The 27,886-nt window shown below is 47.4% G+C and overlaps 1 protein-coding gene across 3 annotated transcripts in view; it reads right to left on the bottom strand.

The window, feature by feature from the left end:
- Positions 1-27,886, bottom strand: part of LOC133339342 (uncharacterized) — a 37,915-nt gene that overhangs the window by 2,230 nt on the left and 7,799 nt on the right. Inside the window, exons 3-4 of one of the 3 annotated variants that reach the window (XM_061547468.1) lie at positions 2,612-2,826; positions 1,198-1,273 (exon numbers count right to left, since the gene is read on the bottom strand). The exons of 1 other annotated variant lie outside the window; for it this stretch is intronic. In XM_061547468.1, the coding sequence (XP_061403452.1) occupies positions 1,232-1,273; positions 2,612-2,826 (257 nt within the window). In that variant the 3' untranslated portion in view covers positions 1,198-1,231. Of the gene's footprint in view, positions 1-1,197; positions 1,274-2,611; positions 2,827-23,925; positions 24,045-27,886 lie in introns of those variants that run through there. One more of the 3 variants, XM_061547470.1, reaches the window with a different exon arrangement.

Consider the following 27,886-nt stretch of genomic DNA (forward strand, 5'->3'; position numbering starts at 1 on the left):
AAATATTTCAGAAGACAAATACAAGTTAGACAGGTTCATGGAATACATGGACCACCTTACATGGATCATCTTAATGAGGACCAGAATGTCCCAAAGAGCCATTGGGCCTCCTCTCAAACAGAACATCCAGGAATGGTAGCTTGCCATCCTTCTCCACTTCCGTGGTGAATTTGATGGATGGGTGTATGGAGTTGATGTGGTCTAGAAATTGGTTCAATGCTGGGAGACCATGTGGCCAAATGACGAAAGTATCATCCACGTATCTCTTCCACAGGATTGTTATATCGGGGAAACGAAACTACATATTTCGGACCGCATTCGCGAGCACAAGTCGGATTTAAAACACGGCAGGACGAATTCTTCGGCCATAGCTGACCACTGTTATAATACTGCTGGTTCTCATGACATTGTGTTCTCCGATAACAAGGTACTCTGCAAGCCTCCTGGATACTACCAAAGATTTGTCCATGAAGCCACCCAGATATTCAAACATAGACATAACTTCAACCGAGAGGATGGTTTCAAATTGAGCAATCATTGGAAGGATGTAATTAACCAAGTTAAACTTTAGCTGTCGTGCAGTTTACTGCAAGGCAACCAGTTTATATTTATTTTCATATTGATACCCATATTACCAGTCTTTTACTCCCAGCTTTACACACTATCATCACTATGAAATTTGACTCCAAGCTCGGCTTATTCCCCTCACTTGAATTTTTTTTTGCCACACGTTGTTTCGAGCGTGCAAGTTTAGCTTGCATAACTCAAATTTACCCCCCCCCCCCCTGAAGCATAACAAAGGATGACTTAACTTAGCTTTATTGTCTACTTCGGCCCCTGCATCGCAAAGCTTCAGTTTGAACTCCATGCTTTACCTCCCAGCCCACACCCCACCTCCACACTAACCAGGCCCCCTCCCCCTCCTTCCCCCACAACTATATAATTCCTCGTCACAGCTATCTCTTAGACACACTTAAGCGGTTGTGCTTTCGCTGCGTTGTCCCCACCTGAAGACGGACGCTTGTGTTACGCCCGAAACTTCGTGATTTAATTTAGTTGTTTTCATTTATTTATTTTTTACCTACGTGACTTTACTATATATTCGTGTCAGTAAGTATCTTTCGGCTCTGTAGTTGGGACAGCAGGGGTGTCAGGTTGGAGTGTAGTGCCTTGATCAGCTCCCATTTGTTGGATTCGATTTTTTGTTGCAGCGATGACTTGGTATACACGTTCAGAAATAAGGAGGTCTTCTTGAAAACCCTCTGGAAAAACACTGCAGTAAAAACAGACAGTCAGCGCTGTTTCAGCCTTAGAGGTGAACAAAAAAAAGGAGGTTGGAGTGCTTTTGGAAACTGAACTTATTCCGGAAAATTAACACCCATTTTCCTGAAGAATAACAGTTTATTCTTCTTATTGTTTGCATTATGACTGCAGGTATTGTGGTCTATGCAAACATGACTCCTTGTAAAAAAAGGTGTCAGTTTTGTTGCCAGATAGAAGGGTAAAAAAACAATTATCATATTTTTTACTGGCAAATGAGGTTCCAATGGTGGAATAACAGTTTAATTCACTGTACATTACCTGGCATGACGTGGATCAGAAACGTTGACATTGACAAAGAATAAGGAGCAAAATTGGAAAACGTGCAAAGTCCACATTTAGAATTACAGTGAAAGACAGAAAGGAACACGTGTATGGATGTTGTATGTTGCACTTCTTTTTGCACCGTACATAGCCTACCATGGATTATAGAATGTAATGTTTTTTACTGCTGGGAAAATATATTGGGCGTTGTAAGGACATGTCACTAAAATGATTGGTACCCCACTGGTGGAGAATAGCGATAGAGTGGCAGGCAGAGGAGGGAATGCACCCTAGGATGGGCGCACCATGGAGATGGAGGAGTTAAATCAGCTCAGGTGCTGTAGCTATATGGATTGTATCACATGATTAACAGTGGCTTTAGGATGCCTTCATTCAGCAGTGGATAGAACTTGGCTGATAATTCCTTCTAGAAATCAATTACAGGACTATAGTAGCTGGGTTCAGACTGTCAACTGACTATTATATTCTTAGTTTTTTTATGTAAAGTCACGTCATCATCCGCACCTAGTTTATCACAACAAAGGCTCATTCCTAACAGCGTGCTTCAGCCGCACCGAACCTCACAAAAATAACATTCAGGGGCTACCTTGGCTCCTCCCACCCTCAACCAGTATATATACAAGGACTGTTTTCTTAGAATTTCTCTCACTTGATACAGCTATTGTGCTGTGACGGTTCCACCTGAAGACGGAAGCTTGTGTTGCCTCCGAAACATCGTGATTTTTAGTTTATTTTTTATTTTTCTTTGATTAATTTAAATTTTTTACCTACGTGACTTTACCAAAAAAAATCTAAGAAAATAAATCCTTGCAGTCACGAAAGCTTCAAATGTCAACTGACTCCTTCGTGAGTGGGCACTGGCCACTTGGTCACCCAGTTTTCATATTTCCACTTGTTTACATGAAAAGGAGGAAGGCGTTTAAAATGTAGTAATTTCTAACCAAGAGAGTGCATCCACTGCCTGCTTGACTTCAGGATACTTATCCTGCACGACACGCAGACCAACCAGCAGCTGGAGGCAATCGTCATTGCCTCTGTATATGAAGTAGTTAAGCACGAGCTCTGCACACTCCTTGTAGTTATGCATGCCCTTGGCTCGAGTGAAGAACCTCGTAGGATTGTTTCTTTGAATCGTCAGCTGTGATAGTAGATCCTGGCAGTCTCTTCCGCTCCACAGCTTCAGATCCCATTTCTTCTCTCGAATGGACCGCACAGACTCACCTGTGACAAACACAGCTTTGAATGCATTTGTACATTCAGCTTTTCATGCAAATTGTGTTTTGGCATTCACTATCCTGTTCTGCCAAAATGTGCCAACAGAATCAAGGCACAAGCAACATATATGTTAATTACGGTACTCAACCAATTTGAAAATTTACAATGGCAAGTTGTACATAAACATGCATATGCATGATTTATTATTGTCGGTCATACCGTGCTTCTGAAACCAGCTCAATAGTGGCTTTCCACAGTCCCCACAACGTCGTCTCTTTTTGGCTGAAAAAGTGGTCCAGTATGAGCTCCACACACTCCTCTCCATGCTTGTTCTTGGCTGCTTGGCGAACTGCATATGGAATAGAAAGTGAGTCTTCGAAATATTTCATCAGGTGCGATGGATCTGCTCCAATCGATTGCTTGAATTTATCCTTATTCTCTTGGATCAGTTTCAATGCCTCGCTTTGATGGTGGTCCTGAATTAGTGAACATGGGAGTTAAGTTATTTCTGTCTACGTGGAAAGGATCCCACAGCATACTTGATTCTAAGCATAGATACTGAACAAATCAAGAGTGTTCAATGTGCATGCATACTGCGTATATTTACCTGAACTCTATTTGACACCACATCAACACGTGGTACACTTATATCATTGTTTTTTTGGTTTAACACATAGGCTTTCGCGACCAATATTATTCATAATCAACGTTTTTGGGTTTAGATCGCGTTATTTATAAATGTGTCGTAACCCTCCGCCACCCGACACGGCCAATCAGTAAAAAAGTGTCACGTTGACAAAATACAAACAGTTCACTGCTTTAGCCCACTGGTGTGTTGAAGCGTGAAATCACAACATACAATTTGAATACGATGTTTCGCTGGTAATTGCATCCAACATCATCGGAGGGTTACGACACATTTTTTTTTTGGTACCGCCTGTGAATAAATACAAAACTATATTACCACTTATTGAAGTGGGCAGTTTATGTGGTTAAATTATTTGTTTCACTTAATAGCAACAATGATTGGAACCTATTAATAATAACAATGATAGACGCAAAATATGAAATATTGAGATGAGTGAAGGAGGTTATTTACATGACAAACTTCATAAAATATTCTGCAGACGTGAACAGGAATTGAGGTTTGAGAATAGGGTTTCCCCCTTTTTCTGGCAACAAAACAGGTGTTAAGATGTTAAAACACAGTAAACTGAAACATTTTTCAAGGAATCATGTCTGCATTAACCACATATACTAGTGGTAAGAATGCAAAAAAAACATGCTCTGACAGTATATGCATTGTCTTTGAAACTGATTGGTCCACACCAGACAGCTTTCTTTCGAGGTTAGTCTCAAACTGTGTTAGACCAGAGGACGCCTTTTGGCTGTTTAAAAGGTTTGAAGTGGGTGTAGCCCAAGGGTCATAAGCGCGAAGTGGGTGGGGCTAGTGATGTTAAAGTGAACATTTGCATGTAAACGTAAGATCGGAGAGCTACCTCCATGACGACGAAGCTGCGGAGGTGGCCATTGTATTTTGAGATCAGCATGTAAATGTACAAATAACTTTTACCTATAAACGTCATTCTGTGTTTGTCTGTCCGTCTGTCCATCCATCTGTCCGTCTGTCCATCCGTCTGTCCCTCTATGTACGCACGCTTGCGAGGGATTTGGCGCTCAGACTGTGGGGTTTAGGCTGAAAAAAAATTGCCGGGCGGCACGTCCCGAGCCTCGCGGTGGGAATAGGCTATTCCGTTTTTTGGTCCCTAAACTTGAAAGTGGTTTAATTATCGATTAAGTGTGATTTCTATTTATTTATTTACTTTTTGCTGACCGGCACGACAAAGCACGCCGTTGCGCATGCGCAAAACGCTGACAGGCAGTTGCCTCTGGCAACGCGCGACGCTGAGGTAAATTCATCAAAGTTTCACGTCCTCTTCTCCCCCCCACCCCAATGTGTGCACTTTCTATTATAGGGTCGGTAGATAATACAATTATAGCGATTAGACAGTATTATTGACTGTAGCCTGGTTATTAAGCTGGGTGAGCATACTGGCAATCTATAATGTAGACTGTAGCCTGGTTATTAGGCTGGGGGAGTGTACTGGCAGTCTATAATGTAGACTGTAGCCTGGTTATTAAGTAAAGTATCAGGTACCACACACAGTCAGTATGCACTGCTGTAATCGTAGCAGGTACCACCACAGTCAGTAACCACTGCTGTAATTATAGCACGTACCACCACAGCAGTATCCACTGCTGTAATCATAGCAGGTATCACCACAGCAGTATGCACTGCTGTAATCATAGCAGGTACCACCACAGTCAGTATGCACTGCTGTTATCATTGCAGGTACCAACACAGTATGCACTGCTGTAGTCATAGCAGGTACCACCACGGTCAGTATGCACTGCTGTTATCATTGCAGGTACCACCACAGTCAGTATGCACTACTGTAATTATAGCAGGAACCACCACAGTCAGTATGCACTGCTGTAATCTTAGCAGGTACCACCACAGCAGTATGCACTGCTGTAATCATAGCAGGTACCACCACATCAGTATGCACTGCTGTGATCATAGCAGGTACCAACACAGTATGCACTGCTGTAGTCATAGCAGGTACCACCACAGCAGTATACACTGTTGTAATCATAGCATGTACCACCACAGCAGTATGCACTGCTGTAATCATAGGAGGTATCACCACAGCAGTATGCACTGCTGTAATCATAGCAGGTCCCACCACAATATGCACTGCTGTAATCTTAGCAGGTACCACCAGTCAGTATGCACTGCTGTAATCATAGCAGGTACCACCACAGTATGTACTGCTGTAATCATAGCAGGTACCACCACAGCAGTATGCCCTGCTGTAATAGCAGGTACCACCACAGCAGTATGCACTGCTGTAATCATAGCAGGTACCACCACAGTCAGTATGCACTGCTGTAATCATAGCAGGAACCACCACAGTCAGTATGCACTGCTGTCATGAAAGCAGGTACCACCGCAGTCAGTATGCACAGCTGTAGTCATAGGATACCACCACAGTTAATATCCACTGTTGTAATCATAGCAGGTACCGCCAGTCAATATGCACTACTGTAATCATAGCATGTACCACCACAGTATGCACTTCTGTAGTGAAAGCAGGTTCCACCACAGTATGCACTGTTGTAATCATAGCAGGTGCCACCACAGTTAGTATGCACTGCTGTAGTGAAAGCAGGTACCACCTCAGTCGGTATGCACTGCTGTAGTGATAGTAGATACTGCTATAGAGTTGGTAGATACTGCTATATTGAGTTAGTAGATACTAAAACAGTCAGTATATACCACTACAGTCAGTCAATACTGCTACAGTCAGTATATACTACTATACAGTCAGTACATACTACTACGGTGAGTAACTACTCACTCTAACGTAGTAGATACTACATTAGAGTGAGTAAATATTGCTATAGAGTTAGTAATTACTACTATAGTCAGTGGATACTACTATAGAGTCAGCAGATACTACTGTAGGCCCAGTAAATAATACTACCACTACAACGATCAGTAGTTACTACAGTCAGTAAATCCTACTACACAGTTAGTAGCTACTACTGGCTCAGTAGATACTACTGTACAGTTAGTAGATGCAACTGCAGAGTCAATAGATACTACTTACTCTGTTGTATGTAGGGTGTGTAGGTATATATACCTACGCGGGGGTAAAGATATTTTTTGAGGGGTGGGTTAACAATTTTCGGAAATTTTTTACATGAACTATTTACCCCACACTTTCTTTAACTTTTTGGACTTTTGCAAGCCTATAATTATTTTGTTGGTGGAGAAATGGACAAACGACCCACCAGGTTTTCACAATACCTTAGTATCTGTGTATGATTGTATGATTATGTAAGGTTTTTAAGAGAAGTTTTGAAATATTTTTTTCACCCGGGCAACGCCGGGTATTTCCCGCTAGTTTTATATATAAAAGTCTCCGCGTGCTCGCGCTTGCGGGGGATTTGGCTCTCGGACGGTGGCCTTGACGTAGAAAAGTAGTTTAATTAACACTTTTGTGCCGTTTCTATTTTTTATCATTTATTTATTGCGCGACATCGACCGGACCAACTGACGCCAATTGCGTAGGGGGGGGGGGGGCAGACCATGCCAAGTGCTGCGGGGGACATTTCCTTTTACGGGTTTTACAGGCAATACATACACACATAACGCTGTGGATATTTCTTCACAGTGTCATGTCCTCTTCGCCCCCCCCCCCCAACACGATGCGTCCCGTTTATACTACAGACTCCCTAGATAATAATATTTTACTGCTTACATACCATTATTCTTGCACGGGCGAGGGATGCTAGGGGGGCAGGGGGGGGGGGGGTTAGCGGCCCAGCCCCGAGCCTGCCAACGTGCCAACTCCGCCACCTCGCCAATGGAGGCCAGGACGGGGGCTACGCATGGCACAAGGCCTCTACACGCCTATGGTAAGTACACATTTAGCTGTGTGTGCATGTCTCCATGTTAGTCAGTGTAAGTCCATTTCTTTGTGTCTGTAGGTCCATGTGTGCGTCTTAGTCCATGTGTGTGCTTTATTGACCTGCTCAAGGCCTATGATACCATCAGTAGGCCTGGCCTCTGGGTTGTTCTTCGTGCTTTCCGAGCCCCTCACCCACTGCTCACCATCCTTAAGGAACCTTCATGATGGTGAGCGGCCCCGCATCAAACTATGTGGCTGTGAGTCAGAGCCATTCCCTGTACACCTTGGGGTGCAACAGGGATGTCCTCTGGCTCACACATTATTTTACATATATTTGGACCACGTAGTTTGTGAAGCCTTCATTGGCTGTACCGGAAGAATTCCCATCTGGTCAAGGGATGGCTCCCTATTGCTCAAACACTTTATGTATGCCCATGATCTGCTAATTGCTGCTCACTCAGAGGAGGAGTTCGAGGTGCCACTGCTGAACTTGCAGCTTGCCACCAAGAGGTGGGGCCTTACCATAAGCCCCACCAAAACTAACCACCTGCCTGGGTATTTCGTACCATCGGCCACTCCACCCCCACAACTCCCAATTGGGCAGTTGTGGAGACAGTGGAGAGTTTCCCATACCTTACCAGTGTGCTAATGACCAGCTGCGGTTTAACAGCAGAGGTCTCACTCCGAATCAGTCGAGCCGCATTATCTTTTCATCGGTTACGTAATGCTGTGTGGAAGCTACCTGGTCTATCACTACGCACAAAGCTTCAGGTCTTCTCGGCCACGGTCATTCCCTCCATTCTCTATGCTTCTGAAACTTGGACCCCCCTAATGGAACATCTTCGCCGGTTAGAAACATTTAGGATGGCCTGCCTACGATCCATCCTGGGTTTAACCAGGCTGCATTGTGTGAGGAGCTCACAAATCCGTGAAAGATGTGGACAAATTCCCATCGGTGAGCTCCTCCGACAGGCAAGGCTGCGTTGCCTGAGTCATGTAGCCCGCATGCCCAGCCACCGCATGCCTAAACAGCTTTTGTTTGGCTGGATCGAGGGGGCTAAATGGGCGTGGCATGGGCTGGAGAAGAGATGGAGTGATCTGGTACAGGAGGACGTGGAGCTGAGTGAACTTGCCAATGACTGGTACCAGCCGTGTCAAAATCGGCCTCTGTGGAGGAGTCTCCTGAAGGACGCTACTGGGCAGTTGGAGGCAGTCGCCCTCCAACAACGGAGGGCGGAGCAGCAATGCTCACAACAATGAGCGGAGCGCCGAGTGGCTAAAGCACAGCAAGTTGCCACAATAGGGGCCACAGGTGGTGCATGAGCCAGTCGTCTCAGTCAGTCGATCTGTGCCATCTGGGTCTGCCCCATGACCTCCTGCCTGTGGGCGTTCGACACTTCACGTGGCCTCAAGGTGCACATAGCCTGGCACAAGCGTTGTGGTGATGTCACCGCCACTTACTGGCGAATGGCGGTTGTTGTTGTTCAGTCTGTGTATGTGTAGGACTTGAGAAACACGCGTCACGCATTGGATTGAGATGTGTGCTCGCGGCGGACAGTGAGGGCAAACAGGGACACAGGGCGCGGAGCGACTTACTGTTGTTGTTGTACCAATTAAGGTGGCAGGGTAGTTTAAGGGGGGCCTGCGGCTGGCCGGGGGTAATCAAGGACGCAGGCCGGTGATTGGACGAGTGGTATGGGTGTCTGAGACTGGCGCTGCGGTGTCTACAACAACAACACCATGTTGGACTGGGGGCGAGTAGCGAAGCGGGGGATGGTCCAATTAATTAAGGGGAATTGGTTCAGGGATAAAGGCGGAGAGCATGGGGAGAAATGGGAGTTGGTGCCTGGGATGAGAGACGAACAGATGGAGAGATGGAGCAGCAGACAAAAAGAGTATAGTATAAGGTATCAGTGGACAAAGAATACAGAGTACGGTAGCAGTGGATAGAGAGAATACAGATAGAGTGGAAGTGGATGGAGCGAGTACAGTGTAGGATAGCAGCGGAGTAACGGACCTTGGTGGAGAGAGCTATGACGGAGTGGGACGGCAGAGAGAACAAAAAGCGACCGAGCTGGAGAGAGAGAGGGAGCAGAGAGGAGGGTCGCTGGAGGAGAGGAGCAGAAGGAGAGCGAGCGAAGCCAGCGGAGCAAGCGAGCGGAGGGACATTGAGTGATGTTGATGGGGAGTTGTGAGTTGACAAGTACGGAGGGACATTGAGTGATGCCGATGGAGATGTGGAATTACACGAGTTAATAAAGAACCGAGAAAGACAAAGAAGCTGTCGCGTCAGTACGAGTCCTACAACTGGTGTTAGAAGTGATCAAAAGAACTGCGCCGACATGTCGAAGAAAACAACGAAAAAGAAGCCCTTACCAGCGGGCTCGTCGACCGACAGCAGCGATGCGGACGTGATAACCCCGTCGGGGCTGGAGAAGGACGACCCGGACGACGATAACGAACCAAGCCCGCCTCACGTATGGAGGACTGCGATGAGTGGGAGGCCAACATGATGGCGCTTGCGTAGGAGTTCGAAAACGATACGAGAGGCGCCGACTGGGTCGGACCAGCCACCGCACGAGCCTGCGACACCAGCAGTGGCCGGCGGCGCAGCTGTGTCTCCCGCTACGCCAGGAGCGGAGTCGGACGCCAATGAGGCGCCGGGGTTGCCGACTCCAAGCTCACGACGCCGGCCGCACGTGGAACGGTTGAGGCTTCGCGACGAACCAGCGGTGATGGCACAGCCGCTGGTGGTGTGCGCCGGCACGCCCGGGGGCACGTCAGAGTTGGAGGTACCGGGGTCGCCTGCCTCGCTACCCCGCGGACGAGCTACGAGTACGGGCGTCGAGGACACTTCACACGGGACTGCTGGAGACAGAGAGGCGTCTTCCCACGGTCATCAGGAGACTACAACCGCGGATTCTTCCCATCCCAGGACTATCAGGCGAGTCGTGATACATTTAATATACAGCCGTATCCTTCCCATCACCCATCCGCGACACCACACACTGTAAATTTCTCTTCGTACGAATCGCACGGTAATGCTGTATGGGGCGCGTTGGTTCATCGCGTTTTTGGTACCGCGCCGGGTTCGTTGGATGTGGTGGTGCTTGTTCAAGGGGTACGGATTAGAGTAATTGTCGATACGGGGGCTTCAACGACCCTCTTATCTTGGAAACTTTCGTCAGTTGCCAACCTCGACCAAAAATTTGGAACCAGTGGATGCTACGTGTATAGTGACAAATGGGGGCAGTTGGGAAATTTGGCTCGCATGCTTGCAACAATTAAAGTTTGGGTGGTGTGTGTAACGGGATACATTTTGGTTTCGACTGTTCTGGCCGTGCCATGTTGATTGGCACAGATTTTTTTTTTGCAAAAGATGCCATTAAATATCTCAATAGGGAGGCGATGGTTGGAATTGCCATCGGGGAAATGCCATTTAAATTTGGGGAACTCCATCTAAATGTGGTATTATGATATTAACGATGATTGTGACGATGATGATGATTGTGACGATGATGACGATGATTGTGCCGATGAGGACGATGATTGTGCCGATGAGGACGATGATGTTAACGATGATGACGACGATGTTGAGTGAGCCACGTGTGTGATTATTAATTCATGTAAGTGCCGGGGGCTGGCGGTGGTTAGCCGCACAGTGCATGTTCCGCCTCCGACGCTGATGCTTGTGCCTTTGCGCTTGAAAGTGCCTGTTTTTGGATAACTTGGGGAAAAGAGTAATTGGTTGACACCATCAAACGCCGTGGCACAAACGCCCTCCTTGGCCGGAGCTTTTACGATGGTACCGTAAAATTGCGAGCTATTTATATAAATTGTTAATACGGGGCACGAGTCAGTTGTTATTCAAAAAGAGACTACGTTAGAGCATGCATTGGCTGCGCAGAATTCAGATGGGGTTGCGTGCTTGGCAGTGGGCGAAGGGAATGCGCTGCTGCAGAGTGATGAGGAACCGGGATGGTTCCGAGATTTGTAATGTAGGCGTGCTTGGCAGCAGGCAAGGGAAATGTGCTGCCGCAGTGTGACGAGGAACCGGAATGGTTCTGGGATTTGTAATGTATTGATGATTTGACATCCGAGCAGGAGACGCGTCTCCGTAAGCTGCTTTTGAAATTTTAAAACGTCTTTAGCTTAGGGAAATATGGTGTCGGTAGCGTGTCTCTGTTGAAACATCACCGGATTGCAGTGGGAGTCATGTTGATATACCTGACGACGTCATTGTGGTTTGGAAGAATTTTGAGGCAAAATTGCAACGGTTGTAAACTGTGTTGGCTGGATACGGGACGCTAATTTGAAATTTTAAACCCAAATATGCCATTTTGTTGAGAACGCCTGTAAAGTATTGGGTCATGTTGTCAGCGCGGCGGGAGTGCCACTGACCAGGAGAAAAACGAGTTAGGTACGCACGTGGCCAGTGCCGAAAACAATATCGGAAGTGCGTAGCTTCATGGAAATTGCGTCATACTACCATTGATTTGTTACGATTGCGAGGCCACTGCATACACTGACCGCTAAGGGTGAAAAGTTCCTGTGGGATGACGAGGAACAGCGTTCGTTGAAACACTTCGGGACGCGTTAGCAGACGCACCGCCGCTCGGATATCTACATTTTGAAGAGATGGTTGTTATTGCGCAGAAAATCGATGGGGTGGAAAGAGTCATTGCATACGGCAGTCATGTGCTGTCTGCCAGCGGAGCAAGAATGTTGTGTGACGCGCAGAGAATTGTTGGCGATTATATGCTTCATACAGTTGTATCGACCATATTTGTTGGGATGTCGTGTTGCTGAGATTTTGCATTGTGGTACCATTGTGCTTGAGGGTAAAACTTATTCGCGATGCGCACGAGTGTTGATGCACTTGGGTGAGAAAAAAAAACCGCGTTGATTTTGAGTAACGATTTCTATTGGCCGGGATTGCAAAACGATGTTCATTTGTATGTTAAGGCTTGTCACGAGTGCGCACGGCGGAAGTACCATTGCAGTCAATACGGGTTTCGCAGGTAAATGAGATTGTAGCCCTTGATATTCTGGGACCATTCCCCGTTACCTCGCGAGGTCACAAATATTTGCTTGTGGGGGTCGAATATCTCACTCGGTGGCCTATGGCATGGCCGCTAGCGGACCAATCGGCAGGATCGATTGTGGAGGCCTTCCTGCAGGGTTACGTTTTTGACAAAGGTGCCCCGGAGCACCTGCTTACTGACCAGGGTAAAAAAATGTCTTCCCGCCTATTGAAGGAAGTGTGTGATGCATTGGGTACAAGGAAGATTCAGACATCCCCATACCACCCGCAAACCGACGGGATGGTTGAGCGTCTTCATCGTACATTGATGTCTATGTTGTGCCAACAGGTTAATTCGGCTCAGACAGATTGGGATCTATATGTTCCGGCGGCCTTGGCTGCTTATAGATTTGCCCCACACGCCTCAACAGGGTATTCACCCTTCTATTTGATGTATGGTCGTGAACCGGAAGCCCCGGCCCTGGTCAAGCTGGGGGTAAAAACTAAAGGGAAGTCGTCAGTGGTGCTTGTCCCCATGCTGGAGGCATTGGATCGTCTATAGGTGGCTAGGGAGACCTCGCTGGGAAATTCGGAATGAAGGCAGGCAGCTAATAAGTGCCTGCATGGTATTAATTCTAGATTTGAAGCTTTCGTGACTGCTAGGATTCATACTCTTAGTTCTTTCGGTAAAGTCATGTAGGTAAAAAATAAAAAAATAATAAAAAATAAAAACAATTAAATCACGACGTTTGAGGCAACACAAGCTTCCGTCTTCAGGTGAAGAGAAGTCCCAGGAGGTACGACCTTATATACTGGTTAAGGGGGCAGGAGCTAGGAAGGGCCGCGGGAGAGGAGGAGTTGTGAGATGGTCAGTACTGCTGCTGGAACTGAGCCTTTGTAATGTAGATGGCATATGTAGATAAGCCAGCTAGGATTAAGCCGCCTTTTGTTATGCTGCTGGGTGGGTAAATTAATTAAATACGATTAAGCCGCCTTTTGTTATGCTGCTGGGTGAGTAAATTAATTAAATACGAAAAAGGAGAGTACTGTTAAACGCTGGGGATGTTAACACTCGGTAGAGTAAAATAGTGCCTGTCAGATAAGATGGTCCAAAAATGTGTAGTTAAATCTTTTTGGCATGGTTGATAACATCTTTCCAATGATTACTAAGTTTGTATCCATCATCACGGTTGAAATTATGTCTGTGTTTGTATATCTGAATGGCTTCGTGTACAAACCTTTGATGGTAGCCAGAGGGTTTGCAGAGCACCTTAGTCTCTGAGAAAACAATATCATGAGAGCCCACCGCGTTGTAGCAATGATCGGCAATGGCGGAAGACTCAATTTTGCCGTGTTTCAAATCTGATTTGTGCTTGCGGACACGATCAGAGACGTGACGTTTCGTTTCCCCAATGAAACAGTAACCACAGCTGCAACTCAGTTTATAGACTCCAGGGTATTGCAAGTCAGGGATGACATCCTTCACAGATGGAATTAGATCACGATTCTTAAGAATGCAAAAAAACCCACTAGTAACATTAGATAGATAGATCGTTTATTGTCATTGTCACCAGTACAACGAAATTTAAAATGCTCACCAGTCAGGGCATCATTCATAAATTTAAATTAAATAAAACAAGAAAATAAAAATAAAATTAAATAAAAGATAATCAATTTATACTATATATAAAAACAGCCCAAGTATACCCACATACCCACATAAGGTTACATTTGTCATTGCACATCTCTATTTCACAGTCAATTGTAAACACTATTACTTAATAATTAATTAGCATTATTGAGTGTGGTGATCGCTGTAGGATAAAAGCTCTGTTTGAATCTGTTTGTCCTTGTTTTGACTGATCTGAATCGTCTGCCTGATGGCAACAGCTCAAACAGTGAGTGTCCAGGGTGAGAAGAGTCCTTTATAATGTTCTGTGCTTTTTTGATGCAACGTGAACTGTGTAGTTCTTCCAGTGTGGGGAGATGGCAGCCGGCGATCTTTTGGGCTGTGTTGATGACCCTCTGGAGCGCTTTCCTCTGACCCACTGTGCAGCTGGTGTACCATACACAGATGCAGTATGTAAGAATGCTCTCGATGGAGGCTCGGTAGAAGGACACCAGCAGTTTCTGTGTGATGTTATTATTCCTGAGAATTCTCAGGAAGTAAAGTCTCTGCTGGGCCTTTTTCAGAAGCTCAGTGCTGTTGGCGCTCCAGGTCAGGCCCTCCCCAATGTGGACTCCCAGGAAGCAGAAGTCTGCCACCCTCTCCACACAGTCCCCGCCGATGATTAGTGGTGGAGTGTCCATTTTCTTTCTCCTGTAGTCTATTATGAGCTCCTTGGTCTTTGCGGTGTTAAGGAGCAGGTTGTTGCCCCTGCAGTATGCTGTCAGCCGCTCCACCTCGTCCCTGTAGGCAGACTCATCCCCCCCAGAGATGAGCCCCACCACTGTGGTGTCATCAGCAAACTTCACAATGGTGTTGCTATGGTGGACGGCGGCACAGTCATGTGTGTAGAGGGAGTAGAGCAGGGGGCTCAGTACACAGCCCTGGGGGGAGCCGGTACTGAGGCTCAGGGCTGTGGATGTATGACGGCCCACTCTGACCCTCTGTCTGCGGCCCGAGAGGAAACTATATATCCACATGCAGGTGGAATGTGGAATCCCCAAGTCGCCCAGTTTTTCCACCAGTTTGTGTGGGAGGATGGTGTTGAACGCGGAACTGTAATCCACGAAGAGCATCCGCACATAGCTCCCCTGCTGCTCCAGGTGTGACAGTGCAGCATGTAGTGCTGTGGCCACGGCGTCCTCCGTGGATCAGTTCGCTCTGTAGGCAAACTGGTGGGGGTCAAGGTTTCGGTGCAAGCTTCCTATGATGTGACTCCGGACCAGTTTTTCAAAGCACTTCATCACTACTGGCGTGAGTGCTACCGGCCGGTAGTCGTTGTAGCTGGAAATGTGTTTTTTTTTGGACAGCGGGACTATGGTGGAGGACTTTAGGCAGGTTGGTACAGTGGACTGTTCCAGAGACAGGTTGAAAATCCTTGTGAAGACTCCAGCCAGCTCGTCAGCACAGTCCCTCAGCACACGTCCCGGGACGCCATCAGGTCCCGCAGCCTTCCTCGGGTTGACGGCCCGCAGCGTGCGCCTCACCTCATGCTCCTCTACTGTGAGGTTTAAGCTGCTGTGGACCGTGAGGTTTGGTGATGCTGTCCCTTGTGGTGTCACCTCAAAGCGGGCAAATAAGAGGTTCAACTCCTCTGCCAGAGCGTTGTCACCATCAGCAGCTCCGCGGTTGGCCCTGTAGTTAGTGAGGTGCTGGACTCCCTGCCACACCTGCCTGCTGTCGTGACTGTCCAGGCGTTCCTCAATCCTCCTCCTGTAGTCTGCTTTGGCCTTGCGGATGCCTCTCTTCAGGTTAGCTCGGGCTGTACTGTAGAGAGCTTTGTCTCCGGAGTTGAAGGCGATATTCCTCTCCTTCAGCAGTTGCTGGACCTCCCGGGTCATCCAGGGCTTCTGGTTCAGGTAAACCCGAACGCGTTTGTCCACAGTGACAGTGTCTATGCAGTGTTTAATGTAGCACAATACACTGTATGTGAACACCTCCAGGTCCTGATGTTCGAAGACCCCCCAGTCGGTCCTATCAAAGCAGTCCTGCAGCTGCTGGGTGGCACCCTCAGGCCAGATGGCGACAGTTTTTGTGATGGTAGGAGCCGTTTTCTTGATGGGGGCGTATGCAGGGATCAAAGGCAGGGACAAATGGTCAGACTGGCCCAGGTGTGGTAGTGGTCTAGCCCTGTAGCCTAGTTTGATGTTGGTGTAGACCTTGTCCAGAATCTTAGTTCCCCTAGTAGCACACTTAACATGCTGGTGGAATTTAGGGAGTGCTGCTTTTAAGTCTGCATGGTTGAAATCCCCTGCTATAATCAGCACAGCGTCAGGATACTTGCTCTGCTGAATGCTAATGCTGCCATGTAAAAGTCCAATAGCTGAGTTAGGATTAGCATCCGGTGGGATGTAAACAGCAGTTAGCAAAAACGAACGCTCTGAACTCGCGAACTTAAAAAAGAGAGATGATATAGTCATCCTCTCGGCAGACAAGGGCAATGCCACGGTCATCATGGATAAATAATCATACAACAACAAAATCCTGGACCTACTTTAGAATGGGAGTTACTCCAAAATTAAAAGCGATCCTACTAACAGCCTAACGACAAAAACCAACAAGATCATCACGAGTTCGACTTCCCTAATCGAACCAACCAAACGCCCCTCTCTAAAACTCTCGGCTGCTAGACCTCCCAGACTCTATGGTCTTCCCAAGATCTATAAAGACTGGCGCCGCGGTGTCTACTACAACAACACCACGTGGGTCTGGGGGCTGGGGGCGAGTAGCGAAGCGGGGGATGGTCCAATTAATTAAGGGGAATTGGTTCAGAGATAAAGGCGGAGAGCATGGGAAGAAATGGTTGTTGGTGCCTGGGACGAGAGACGAACAGATGGAGAGACAGAGCAGCAGACAAAGAGAGTATAGTATAAGGTAGCAGTGGACAAAGAGAGTATAGTATAAGGTAGCAGTGGACAAAGAGAATACAGATAGAGTAGCAGTGGACGGAGCGAGTACAGTGTAGGATAGCAGCGGAGTAACGGACCTTGGTGGAGAGAGCTACGATGGAGTGGGACGGCAGAGAGAACAAAGAGCGACCGAGCTGGAGAGAGAGAGAGAGAGCAGAGAGGAGGGTCGTCTTCTTGGTTCTTTCGGTAAAGTCACGTAGAAGGGAAGTAATAAATAATAAAAATAAAACACAATAAAATAATTCTCACGACGTTTCGGCCACAACGCAAGCAGCCGTCCTCAGGTGAAAACCAGGTCTGTCGAGGCGACAGTCTGAATGAAACAGCACACTAGCTTGGAGCATATATATAAGCTGGGCGCCTTGAAAAAGGAATTTGCATATCAAGAGGAATTTAGCATATTTATGGGAAATGCAGGGATGTGATTAGTACTACATATGCATGTGTATTATGCAGGATTAACAGCATCAAAGGGAGAGGATATGGGAAATGCAGGTACGGAGGGACATTGAGTGATGCCAACGGAGGAGATGTGGAATTATACGAGTCCTACATATGTATGTGTGAGTCGATATGTTTGTGTAACTCTGTGTGTGTGTGAGTCGATTTGTGTGTGTAACTACATGTGTGTGTCTGCCTTTTTCGTCCGGGCAACGCCGAGTACTTACCCCGCTAGTACTCGTCTAAAGAGCCTCGGCACCATGCTCAACCAAATTATTTCGATTGATCTCCACGTACAAAATATCGTCAGGTCCTGCAATTTTCATATCAGGGCTCGACGACACATTCTAACACGAGTGAGTAATGGCATAGCCAACATGATGGTGTGTAGCATAGTATCGACAAGAATCAATGATTGCAACTCACTACTCTGGAGTGCCTGGCAAAACATTACTAACCAGCACCACGTACAACATTATTTGGCACATGTCATGACGGGTACTGCAAAATCCGACAATGTCCGTCCAGTGCTCACTGAGCTGCATTGGCTTCCGGTTGCTGAACGAATGCATTATAAGGTCGCACTCATTACACGCAAATTGCTTGCCACAAATGAACCACACAATACCTTGCTGACCTCGTCAAGGAGCATAAACCATCATGCAAACGCTAGTAATCTTTCAGCGGCTTTTGGCTAACCATCGAACAAAGACGGTCACTGAATCACACTTTAAAATGCACTTCTGCGACTGTCTGGAATGCTCTTCCGATATTAGGAAGCCACCGGGGCTATGTACTTTTAAATTAATATTGAGAACTCATTTAATGATAACAAAAATTGTGTTTAGTTTGTTGTTCTTCCCCTCCTAAGCATGGTTGGCTATATATAGTGCGAACGAAGTTCAACATACATACACCACCACTTTTAATAACTCCAGGGAGAGGTGTGTTGACGACATATTTACATTTACGTAATTTAACCTGCAAAACATCATCATGAAATCCTATTATATGAGTACCGTATTTTCCCGCATGTAACCCACGAGGTATACCATTTTTTACAAACAAAACAAGACCCTGCGGGGTATATGTAGGTGCGGGCTATCCCAAAAATATTTTACATGTGTGACATGTCATAACTGGTTTAATTTTTTCATGGTAGGACTATCGACTATGCAACACGTACCTTTGACTAAAGCACTGCTGAATAAACCACTCACACTAAAATTGCACATGTTATAACGTTTTAAATTATTCGACTTGTTTGTGCAATGAAACTACAATGTTTGAAGAGGGCGCACTTTGTTTACCGTAATACTTTCAGTGGCTGTAGGGGGGTGCGAAAGTTTCAGCTGAGCCTATGGATTGCACAATGGGAAGGGCCTTAACAAGCTTCTACCAGACGCGGAATCATAATTGCTCAGTCCCTTACGCCGCTGCTATTGGCTGAGCACTATACAGTCGCGACCATGAGCTTTGTTTCAAACTTCCAATGGCTTTGTTGCCAGGAGGCAATGGCGTTACCGTAGTGCCGCTATTGTCTGCGCAGTACGCAATCTACCAGTGCTAAAACTATACAGGGGTAACTACCAGCACGGTAGCTTAATGTGATGAGTTCGAATGCTGGTAAGCCTAACAGTATGCTTACTTACTTATCTACCAGTTATGTGTTACATATTCATTGGATATTTACTTTTGTTACTTAGTTACTGTTGTAATAAAGGTCGTTGAGACAACTTCAGAATTTCAGTATTCTTTATTAAGTTATGTCACAGCTCTCCCTATACTGGTTCTTCTTGCTCTCTGGCTCCTTCACGCTGTTGGCAGACAGCGTGAGAGGGAGAGAGACTGCTTCGGCCCGCCACGTGGCAGGCTCCGGACCACGGCACCAGCGTGGCTTCGCCTTCAGTTCTCCAAGCTCTGACCACATGCTGTCTCGTCTCCACCCCTTTTAATCCCTGGCCCACGTGGTGCCTCGCAGCCAATCCTCGGCCACCTCTCTGGAACCTTCCAGAGCCCATCCTCCAGCCCCAGGGCCACGCCCCTAACTTGCCTCCCCATTGGTTGCGGCTGAAGCCCGCAGAGCCAATCATCCTCCTCCAGGTGTAACCTTTGCATTACGTCGTGGCCGCGCCGCTGGCTCGACTCCCCCCTCCAACGTGTAAAAAGTCAGCCGTCTCAGCTGGGAAAAGGGTGATGGGCCAACCCCTGCGACTAATATTCTAGGGCGCCAATGGCGCGTAACGAGGTAAGGTTAGTAGGGCGCCGAACAACGCGCAGGTGAAAACGAACATTTTAGGGCACGAAACGATGTGCGATACAAGAGCAATGCAACATTAGGTCGCCAACTGTAGTGCGGTATAACAGAAGGGGTTACAGATAAAACATGGCAATGGTGTTAACGAAATGGGAGCAACTTTGATCACGTGCGCGACGCCGGTCCCTCTGCCCCCATGGAGCGTGGTCGTCTTGCCGACTGGTCAGTAGGAGGGGGCAGCGGAGGAGTCAATCATTATTATCCAGGTGTAACCAATTAATCATCCAGGTGTAACCAATGAATCATCCAGGTGTAACCCATTTATCATCCAGGTGTAACCCATTTATCATCCCGGTGTAACCTCACATTACACTGTTTTAAGTTCACTCGTTTCCGGTTAGTTTGTTGTCTTTGTGCATGTTGTGATTTTAATGTTAACAATTGATGTGGAATTTAAACTTTGTATTAATATGATGGAATTAAGCTGCGGTAACGACATTAAAGATATGAATGCATGCGGGGTATATGGAGGTGCGGGCTATCTGAAATTTATTTTACACAAAACGCTATTTTTGCGGGGTATATGCATCTGCGGGTTATGTGCATATGCAGGCTATATGCGGGAAAATATGGTACCCATTCAATTTTCATAAATCAAAAATTATTTCCTGTGGAATGTTAGGAATTAATCAATATTGCACATGTGGCTGGTTGGCTAGTGGCAGTCATCTAGCAACATCTATGCTTACCACAGTCTTATTAAGTCCTTGCATGGTGCATTCATTTTTCAGTTAAAGTAAAAGGTTTCCCTCACCTCAAATTATCTCCCACACATCTGATTAGGACGGTTGGATACATACGGTACAAAAGAAGTTCAACATACATGTACATACAAAATTTAAAATGTAATACTGTAGTGCAGCTTTGTGGAAGGCTCTCCACTAGAGGGAGCGCAAGAGCATATTTGGTGAATTTGTTCAACTCTTCTACGCTTATCAGAAGTTTAAAGTTAAGGGGGGGCCTACCCACAATTAACCCCACCACATGAAACCTGCCGATCTACAAACTATTCTGCTGGATGGAGAGAGGTGTAGACATTGAAGAAGCTTGCCCCATTGTTGGAGTGCCGTGGTGGCGAGATGTTAACTACTTTGCCAGGTATACAGGAGGTTGTGGGTTGGATCCTGACCCTGATGCCTGTACATTTGGAGTTTGCATGTTCTACCCATGGTCGCATGGATTTTTCTCCGGGTCCTCCAATTTTCCCTCCACATTTAAAATCAACACGTGTTTAGAATTTATGGCTGCTAAAAATTTCCACGCAATACACTACTTTGTTTAGCTATTATTTGTGGCAAGTTTTGTTGCCAGAAAAAAGGGGAAAAAACCTATTATTATATCTTTCTACTGGCAAAGGAGGTCTCATGATGTAGATGCTTACCCCGAGCCCTCATTACCCCGAGCCCTCATTACTCTGATAATGCATTGTCTTTGAGCTGTACGCCTTTCGGCATCCTCTGGTCGAACACCGTATGAGACTAGGCTCTAAGGAAAGCTGTCTCTGGTGTGGACCAATACATTTCAAGGACAATGCATAAATTATCAGTGAGTTTTTTTTTTTGCATTCTGACCGCAGGTATTGTGGTTAATGTAAACATGATTAATTGTAAAAAGGTTTCAGTTTTGTTGCCAGAAAAAGGGGAAAAAAACTATTATTAGAGCTATATAGCTCAGTGGGCCTTACCTGGTAAAATGAAAAAAAAAACTCTTTGGTTCTGTCGGTAAAGTCACGTAGAAATGTTGTGTGGTTATTCTTGACACCACTGGAGACTTGTAGATCCACACTGAGACGGAACTTCATGTAAGGGCTTGCGCCAGTTGTTTATTAACCACTCTTCACATGTCATTTACACTGAGTACTACACACTCACTGCCTACACTCCACACCCATTAGGGTGCAGGCATCAGAACTCTGGCCTGCACGTGGAACTGTCTCCCATTATTCTATGCCCCGGCACGGCTTCCCCTCGCCTGTCCCGGGCGGGGGCACGCCATCACCGCCCGGCGACGAGGTTGGGCTTCTAACCCCCTAGCCTTCCTTCGGCGGCAGCTGGGCTGTTCCCACTGCAGGCACACGTTCCCATATCTACTCACACTCCACACTCCAGGGGAGGGGTACTGGGGATTCCTAGCACTCACACAGGCTATTCTAGCCTGGCGCTAATTTCCCTCTACCCTGGGTCCCAACTTCCAACCTCACACCTTCCTGGCTCCTTGCAACGACCTGGAACATGTTACGGGTCCCACCCTAAATATCCCCGGGGGACATGACGTCACCGTCCCACCCGACGTGCATGATGTCACTCTCTGACTTCACTGCACCGGAGGGCGAACGTGACGTAACGTCATTAATTACTACTCTACATCACCCCCCCCTGTGAAGAAAAATCAGCCGTCTTGGCTGTCCACGTCCCCTCACATATAAACAACAACAATCCTAGACAACCCCAACAACAAACCACTCAGACAACCCCTATAACAACCCAATCCCAAACCCCTACGCCAAGCATCAAAAACGCCACACAGCAACACACCACAACACCAAGCACCAACTAACATCCCTATGAATAGCAAACCAAACCCATAAGCTAACCTCTTCCTGGCCACAACATAACAAAATAACACAAAATAACACTCGCACAATCCAAAATGCAAAAAAAACTGAGGGAAAATCCATCCGCGAGGAACACAAAACTGGAGAGTCAAACTGAAAAAGTCCCTCCAAGCAGTGTCTCCAACGTCGAAACCCTCTCTTCAATCGTGGGCCCCTCTCGCTCTCACCACCGATGCCCTCCCCCGCTCTTCTTACTTCAATGTGGGGAGGGAGGCCCGTAATCACAGAGCTGCAGCGGCGCGCCGCCAAGCCGGTGCAGCACACAAGGCAGGAACGCCGCCGCCGCGTTGAAAATGGCGGGAACGCTGTCGCATTGAAAATGGCGGGAGCACTGGTGCATTTGAAATGGCGGGAATTCTGGCGCGTAAAAATGGCAGGAACGCCGGTGCTTTGAAAATGGCAGCAACGCTAGTGCGTTGAAAATGGTGGGAACGCCGCCACCGAAATGGCGAACGCCACAGCTGCGTCATCTTGCAGTTTCGCCATCACTCGCCAACACCCGGCCGCTCCCTCGCCACCAGCAGCTGGTTGAGTTGGCCGGCGACGTCGCTCCAGCTCGCCGTCAATGGCGACCAGCCCGGGCCCGCAGCCTCCTCCCATGCAGCCTGCAGTCGCCCATCCCCCGGGGCACATCACCGGGGCCCCGGACTCCTGGGTCGTCGCAGGGAGAGGCCAGGTGTAGCCCTCGCCGTCCATCCACACCTCCGGTTGGGTCTTGCACTTCGCTGCCAGCTTTTACACCATGGCAGCGAAGGGTACAGCTTCTCCAAATTAATCAGCGAAAGTTCGATGACCACTTCTACACCAAATGTTGTGTGGTTATTCTTGACACCACTGGAGACTTGTAGATCCACACTGAGATGGAGCTTCATGTAAGGGCTTGCGCCAGTTGTTTATTAACCACTCTTCACACGTCATTTACACTCTGAGTACTACACACTCACTGCCTACACTCTGGACCCATTAATTTGCAGGCGTCAGAACTCTGGCCTCCACGTGGAACTGTCTCCCATTATTCTACGCCCCGGCACTGCTTCCCCTCGTCTGCCCCGGGCGGGGGCATGCCATCACCGCCCGGCGACGAGGTAGGGCTTCTAACCCCCTAGCCTTCCTTCGGCGTCGGCTGGGCTGTTCCCACTGCAGGCACACGCTCCCATCTCTACTCACACTTCACACCCCAGGGGAAGGGTACTGGGGATTCCTAGCACTCACACAGGCTACTCTAGCCTGGCGCTAATTTTCCCCTACCCTGGGTCCCAACTTCCAACCTCACACCTTCCCGGCTCCTTGCGACGACCCAGAAAACGTCACGGGTTCCACCCTAAATATCCCCGGGGGACATGACGTCACCGCCCCCCCCATGCCGTGCATGACGTCACTCTCTGACGTCACTGCACCGGAGGGCGAGCGTGACGTAACACCATTATTTACTACTCTACAGAAAGAAAGAAATACACATATATAATAGTCCGATCAGTCATTCTGTGACTGTGATTAATGCCCCCAGATTGGTTGAAGTGCATCACGTGACCGCGAGCCAGCAGCCAACCAGAGGTGCGCCCCTCCCAAACATGTACGCTCCTGGATTGGTTGAAGTGCATCACGTGACCGCGAGCTGGCCACTTCCTGTTGTGGTGCGCCCCGCATCTTGGAGGCCCGAGAAGCAGCAACATGACGGCCACAGCGTCGGAGACGCAGCCATGGAAAGCTGACGGTCGATCCACTCACACATGGCTCACTCATACACACAGCTCACTCATACACAATCGCATTCACCTGAGAAGAGACGGATGAGTCAGAGTGAGGAAGCTGATGGTCGATCCAGTCACACACAGCTCATTCATACACAGCTTACACACAATCGCATGCAGCCCAGAGGAGACGGGTGAGTCAGAGTGAGGCAGAGCCGTGCTCCGTCCACTGCTGCCCTGAGGCAGAGCCATGCTCGCTCCGCTGTTGCCTAGAGGGAGAGCCGTGCTCTGTCCACTGCTGCCCTGAGGGAGAGCCACGCTCTTTCCATTGCTGCCCTGAGGTAGAGCCGTACTCTGTCCATTACATTAGTACTCAAGGTTTTTTGGTGCTTAAATCCACTGCTGGATGAAGGCCCACCGCACGTTGTGCGAGTGGATCTTAAGGATTTACTTGACCAGTCTGTTGGGGGCTGCCGCACTCTGTGGTTGTTGGGGGGTGCCGCAGGCTGTGGTTGTTCAGGGCCGCCGCAGGCTGTATTTGTTCGGGGACGCTGCAGGCTGTGGTTGTTTGGGGGCGCCATAGGCACCATAGGCGCCCCCAAACAACCTAGTTAAATCAATAATAGCATACGATGTTTCGATTGCAACACAAGCAATCATCATCAGGTACAAATGAAAGAGAAAACAAAGCTAGTAAATTTCGATGAGGCAATCCACATATACAAACACAGAGACAATTTCAACCGAGAAGATGGATTCTGGCTCAGCAATCATTGGAAGGATGTAATAAACCATTTCGGATCTTAACTGATTGTGTTCACGTTTACGGTGACTTTCAGACCGCAGTCCACTCACTGGCATTGACTATATATCTTTTGTATTCTCCGCAGGGAATGGAGTCTTTGCTCCGCTGCAAGTCTCCTTCTACCACTCTCCCATTGACATATTTCGTTGCTTCCTCTTAGTACCTTTCACGCGACGGTCAATGGTATAGTGTATAGCAGATTGTATAATAATAAACTAGCGGTTAGTACCCGGCGTTGCCCGGGCAAAAAAGGCAGACACACACATGGACTTCCACACAGACATCGACCCACACACATAGAAACACATCGACTTCGACACACACACACATATGGTTAAAGCCAGGATGGATCGTTAGCAGGCCAGCCTAAATGTTTCTAACCGGCAAAGATGTTCCATTAGGGAGGTGCACGTTTCGCAAGCGTAGAGAAGGGGGGGAATTACCGTGGCCGAGAAGACCTGGAGCTTCATGCAGAGCGAGAGACCAGGTAGCTTCCACACAGCGTTACGCAGCCGATGAAAAGATAATGGCGCTCGACTGATTTGGATTGAGACCTCTGCTGTTAAACCGGAGCCAGTCAAGAGCACACTGGCCAGGTATGGGAATCTCTCCAATCTCTACACAACTGCTGCATTTCCAATTGTGAGCTGTGGGGATGGATTGTCCGATGGTACAAAATACCCAGGAAGGTGATTAGTTTTGGTGGGGCTGATGGTAAGGCCCCCACCTCTTGGTGGCAAGCTCCAAGTTCAGCAGCAGCACCTCCAACTCGTCCTCCGAGTGAGCAGCAATTAGCAGATCATCGGAATACATAACGTGGTTGAGCAATAGGGAGCCATCCCTTGACCGCACCCGGGCATCGATCAGCCTCCCATTGTATCTGTACCAGATGGAAATTATAGCGGTGCAGCCATTGAAGGCTTCAGGAACTACGTGGTCCAAATATATGTAAAATAATGTGCGAGCCAGAGGACATCCCTGTTGCACCCCAAGGTGTACAGAGAATGGCTCCGACTCACGGCCACGTAATTTGACGCGGGGCCGCTCACCATCATGAAGGTCATTACAGATGGTGAGCAGTGGGTGAGGGACTCGGAAAGCACGAAGAACAACCCAGAGGCCAGGACCTACTGATGGTATCATAGGCCTCGAGCAGGTCAATAAAGCACAAACATGGACTAAGACGCACACATGGGCCTACAGACACGCAAAGAAATTGACTTACACTGACTAACATGGAGGCATGCACACACAGCAACTAGCACACACGCACATGGACTCAGACACACACACATGGACTCACACACACATAGACATCCACTTGAGATACACACACATATGGACGTACACACATACAGCGACTCACACACATACATACATAGAGTGACACACACATTGCCGTACACACACATACAGACTGTCACACATAGACATCCACTTGAGAGATACACACATGGAGTTACACACATATATCGACGTACACACATACAGCGACTCACACACAGACATATACGTGGACTCACACACACATTGATGTAAACACACATATGTACTTACTCACACACATGTGGACTAAGACACACACACATGGACTTAGACACACATAGATAGACTGATACACACACAGCCCTACACACATACGACACACAGACATCTACTTGAGATACACAGACATGGATGTACACACATATGGACTCACACAAACGCATTGACTTACACACACATATCGAGTGACACATTTGTATAGACTTACACACACATGTGGACTAACACACATGTGGACTAACACACACACATGTGGACTAACACACACATATGGACTGACACACACATACACATGGGCGTACATGGCCACATCACAGACAGGCAGACCGTCGCAGCGTCATAAAAGCGCAGCAAAAAATGGAAAATTTAGCAACCTAAAAATAAGGAGTTTTGTGCACACAAACATTATTATTGTAATGTTTGTCAACTAATGTGTTTAATAATAGAAAACATTGGACTTGATTTGTTAGTGTAAGAAACTTGGAACTTTGTACTTACCATAGGCGTGTTGAGGCCTTGTGCCATGCGTAGCCCCCGTCCTGGCCTACATTGGCGAGGAGGCGGAGTTGGCACGTTGCCAGGCTAGGAGCTGGGCCGCTACCCCCCCCCCACCCAGCATCCCCCGCCCATGCAAGAATAATGGTATGTAAGCAGTAAAATATTATTATCTACGGAGTCTGTAGTATAAACTGGACACATCGTGTTGGGGGGGAGGGGCGAAGAGGACATGATACTGTGAAGAAATATCCGCAGCGTCATGTGTGTACGTGTTGGCTGTTAAACACGTAAAAGTAAATGTCCCGTGAGGGGGAGCGAATGCGCATCACTTGGTAGGGTCCGCCCCCCCCCCCCACGCAATTGGCGTCAGTTGGTACGGTCGATGTCGTGCAATAAGTAAATAATTAATAATAGAAACGGTACAAATTTGTTAGTTAAACTACTTTAAAGTTTAGGGATGGGAAAATTAAAGAACCTATTGCCACAGCGGGGCTTAGGGCGTGCCACCTGTCAATTTTTTTTCTACATATAGCCCATCGTTCGAGAGCCAAATCCCCCACAAGCGGGAGCGCGTGGAGACTTTTATATATAAGAGAAGAAGAAGAAGATAAGAGAAGAAGAAGATAGTAGTTTAGTGTAGTGTTTAGTAGTGTATAGTGTGTAGTAGTGCAGTGTATTGTGTCGTGTATATTTTAGTGTATAGTGGATTGTATAGTGTAGAATGTATGTTAAACTTCTTTCGTAACGTACAGAGCCAACTGTGCTAATCATTACATGATCAGAACGGGATCAGAAGACAAACTTCTGACGTGTACGCATGTCACGGGACACGGACGTCATTGCAATCAGAAAGCCATATTCTCAGATTAACATGATCCCTTTTAATTTATGACTTCATTAACCCCCATCTGATCTTAGAATTTCATAGGTCGTTCACAATTCTGGCAAATTGCCTAATGAAGCTGGTTGTAATCACGAGCGAAATATCTATTTTGTCAAATCGTAAATGCTGTGGGTTTACTCTCTAACACACAACCGGTGTGTTTAAATAATAATTAATTGGCACGTTTTATTTACGT

Source organism: Lethenteron reissneri, unplaced genomic scaffold (assembly GCF_015708825.2).
Source record: "Lethenteron reissneri isolate LAM-NWPU_2019-01 unplaced genomic scaffold, ASM1570882v1 scaffold_1845, whole genome shotgun sequence".
NCBI classification, from domain to species: domain Eukaryota; kingdom Metazoa; phylum Chordata; class Hyperoartia; order Petromyzontiformes; family Petromyzontidae; genus Lethenteron; species Lethenteron reissneri.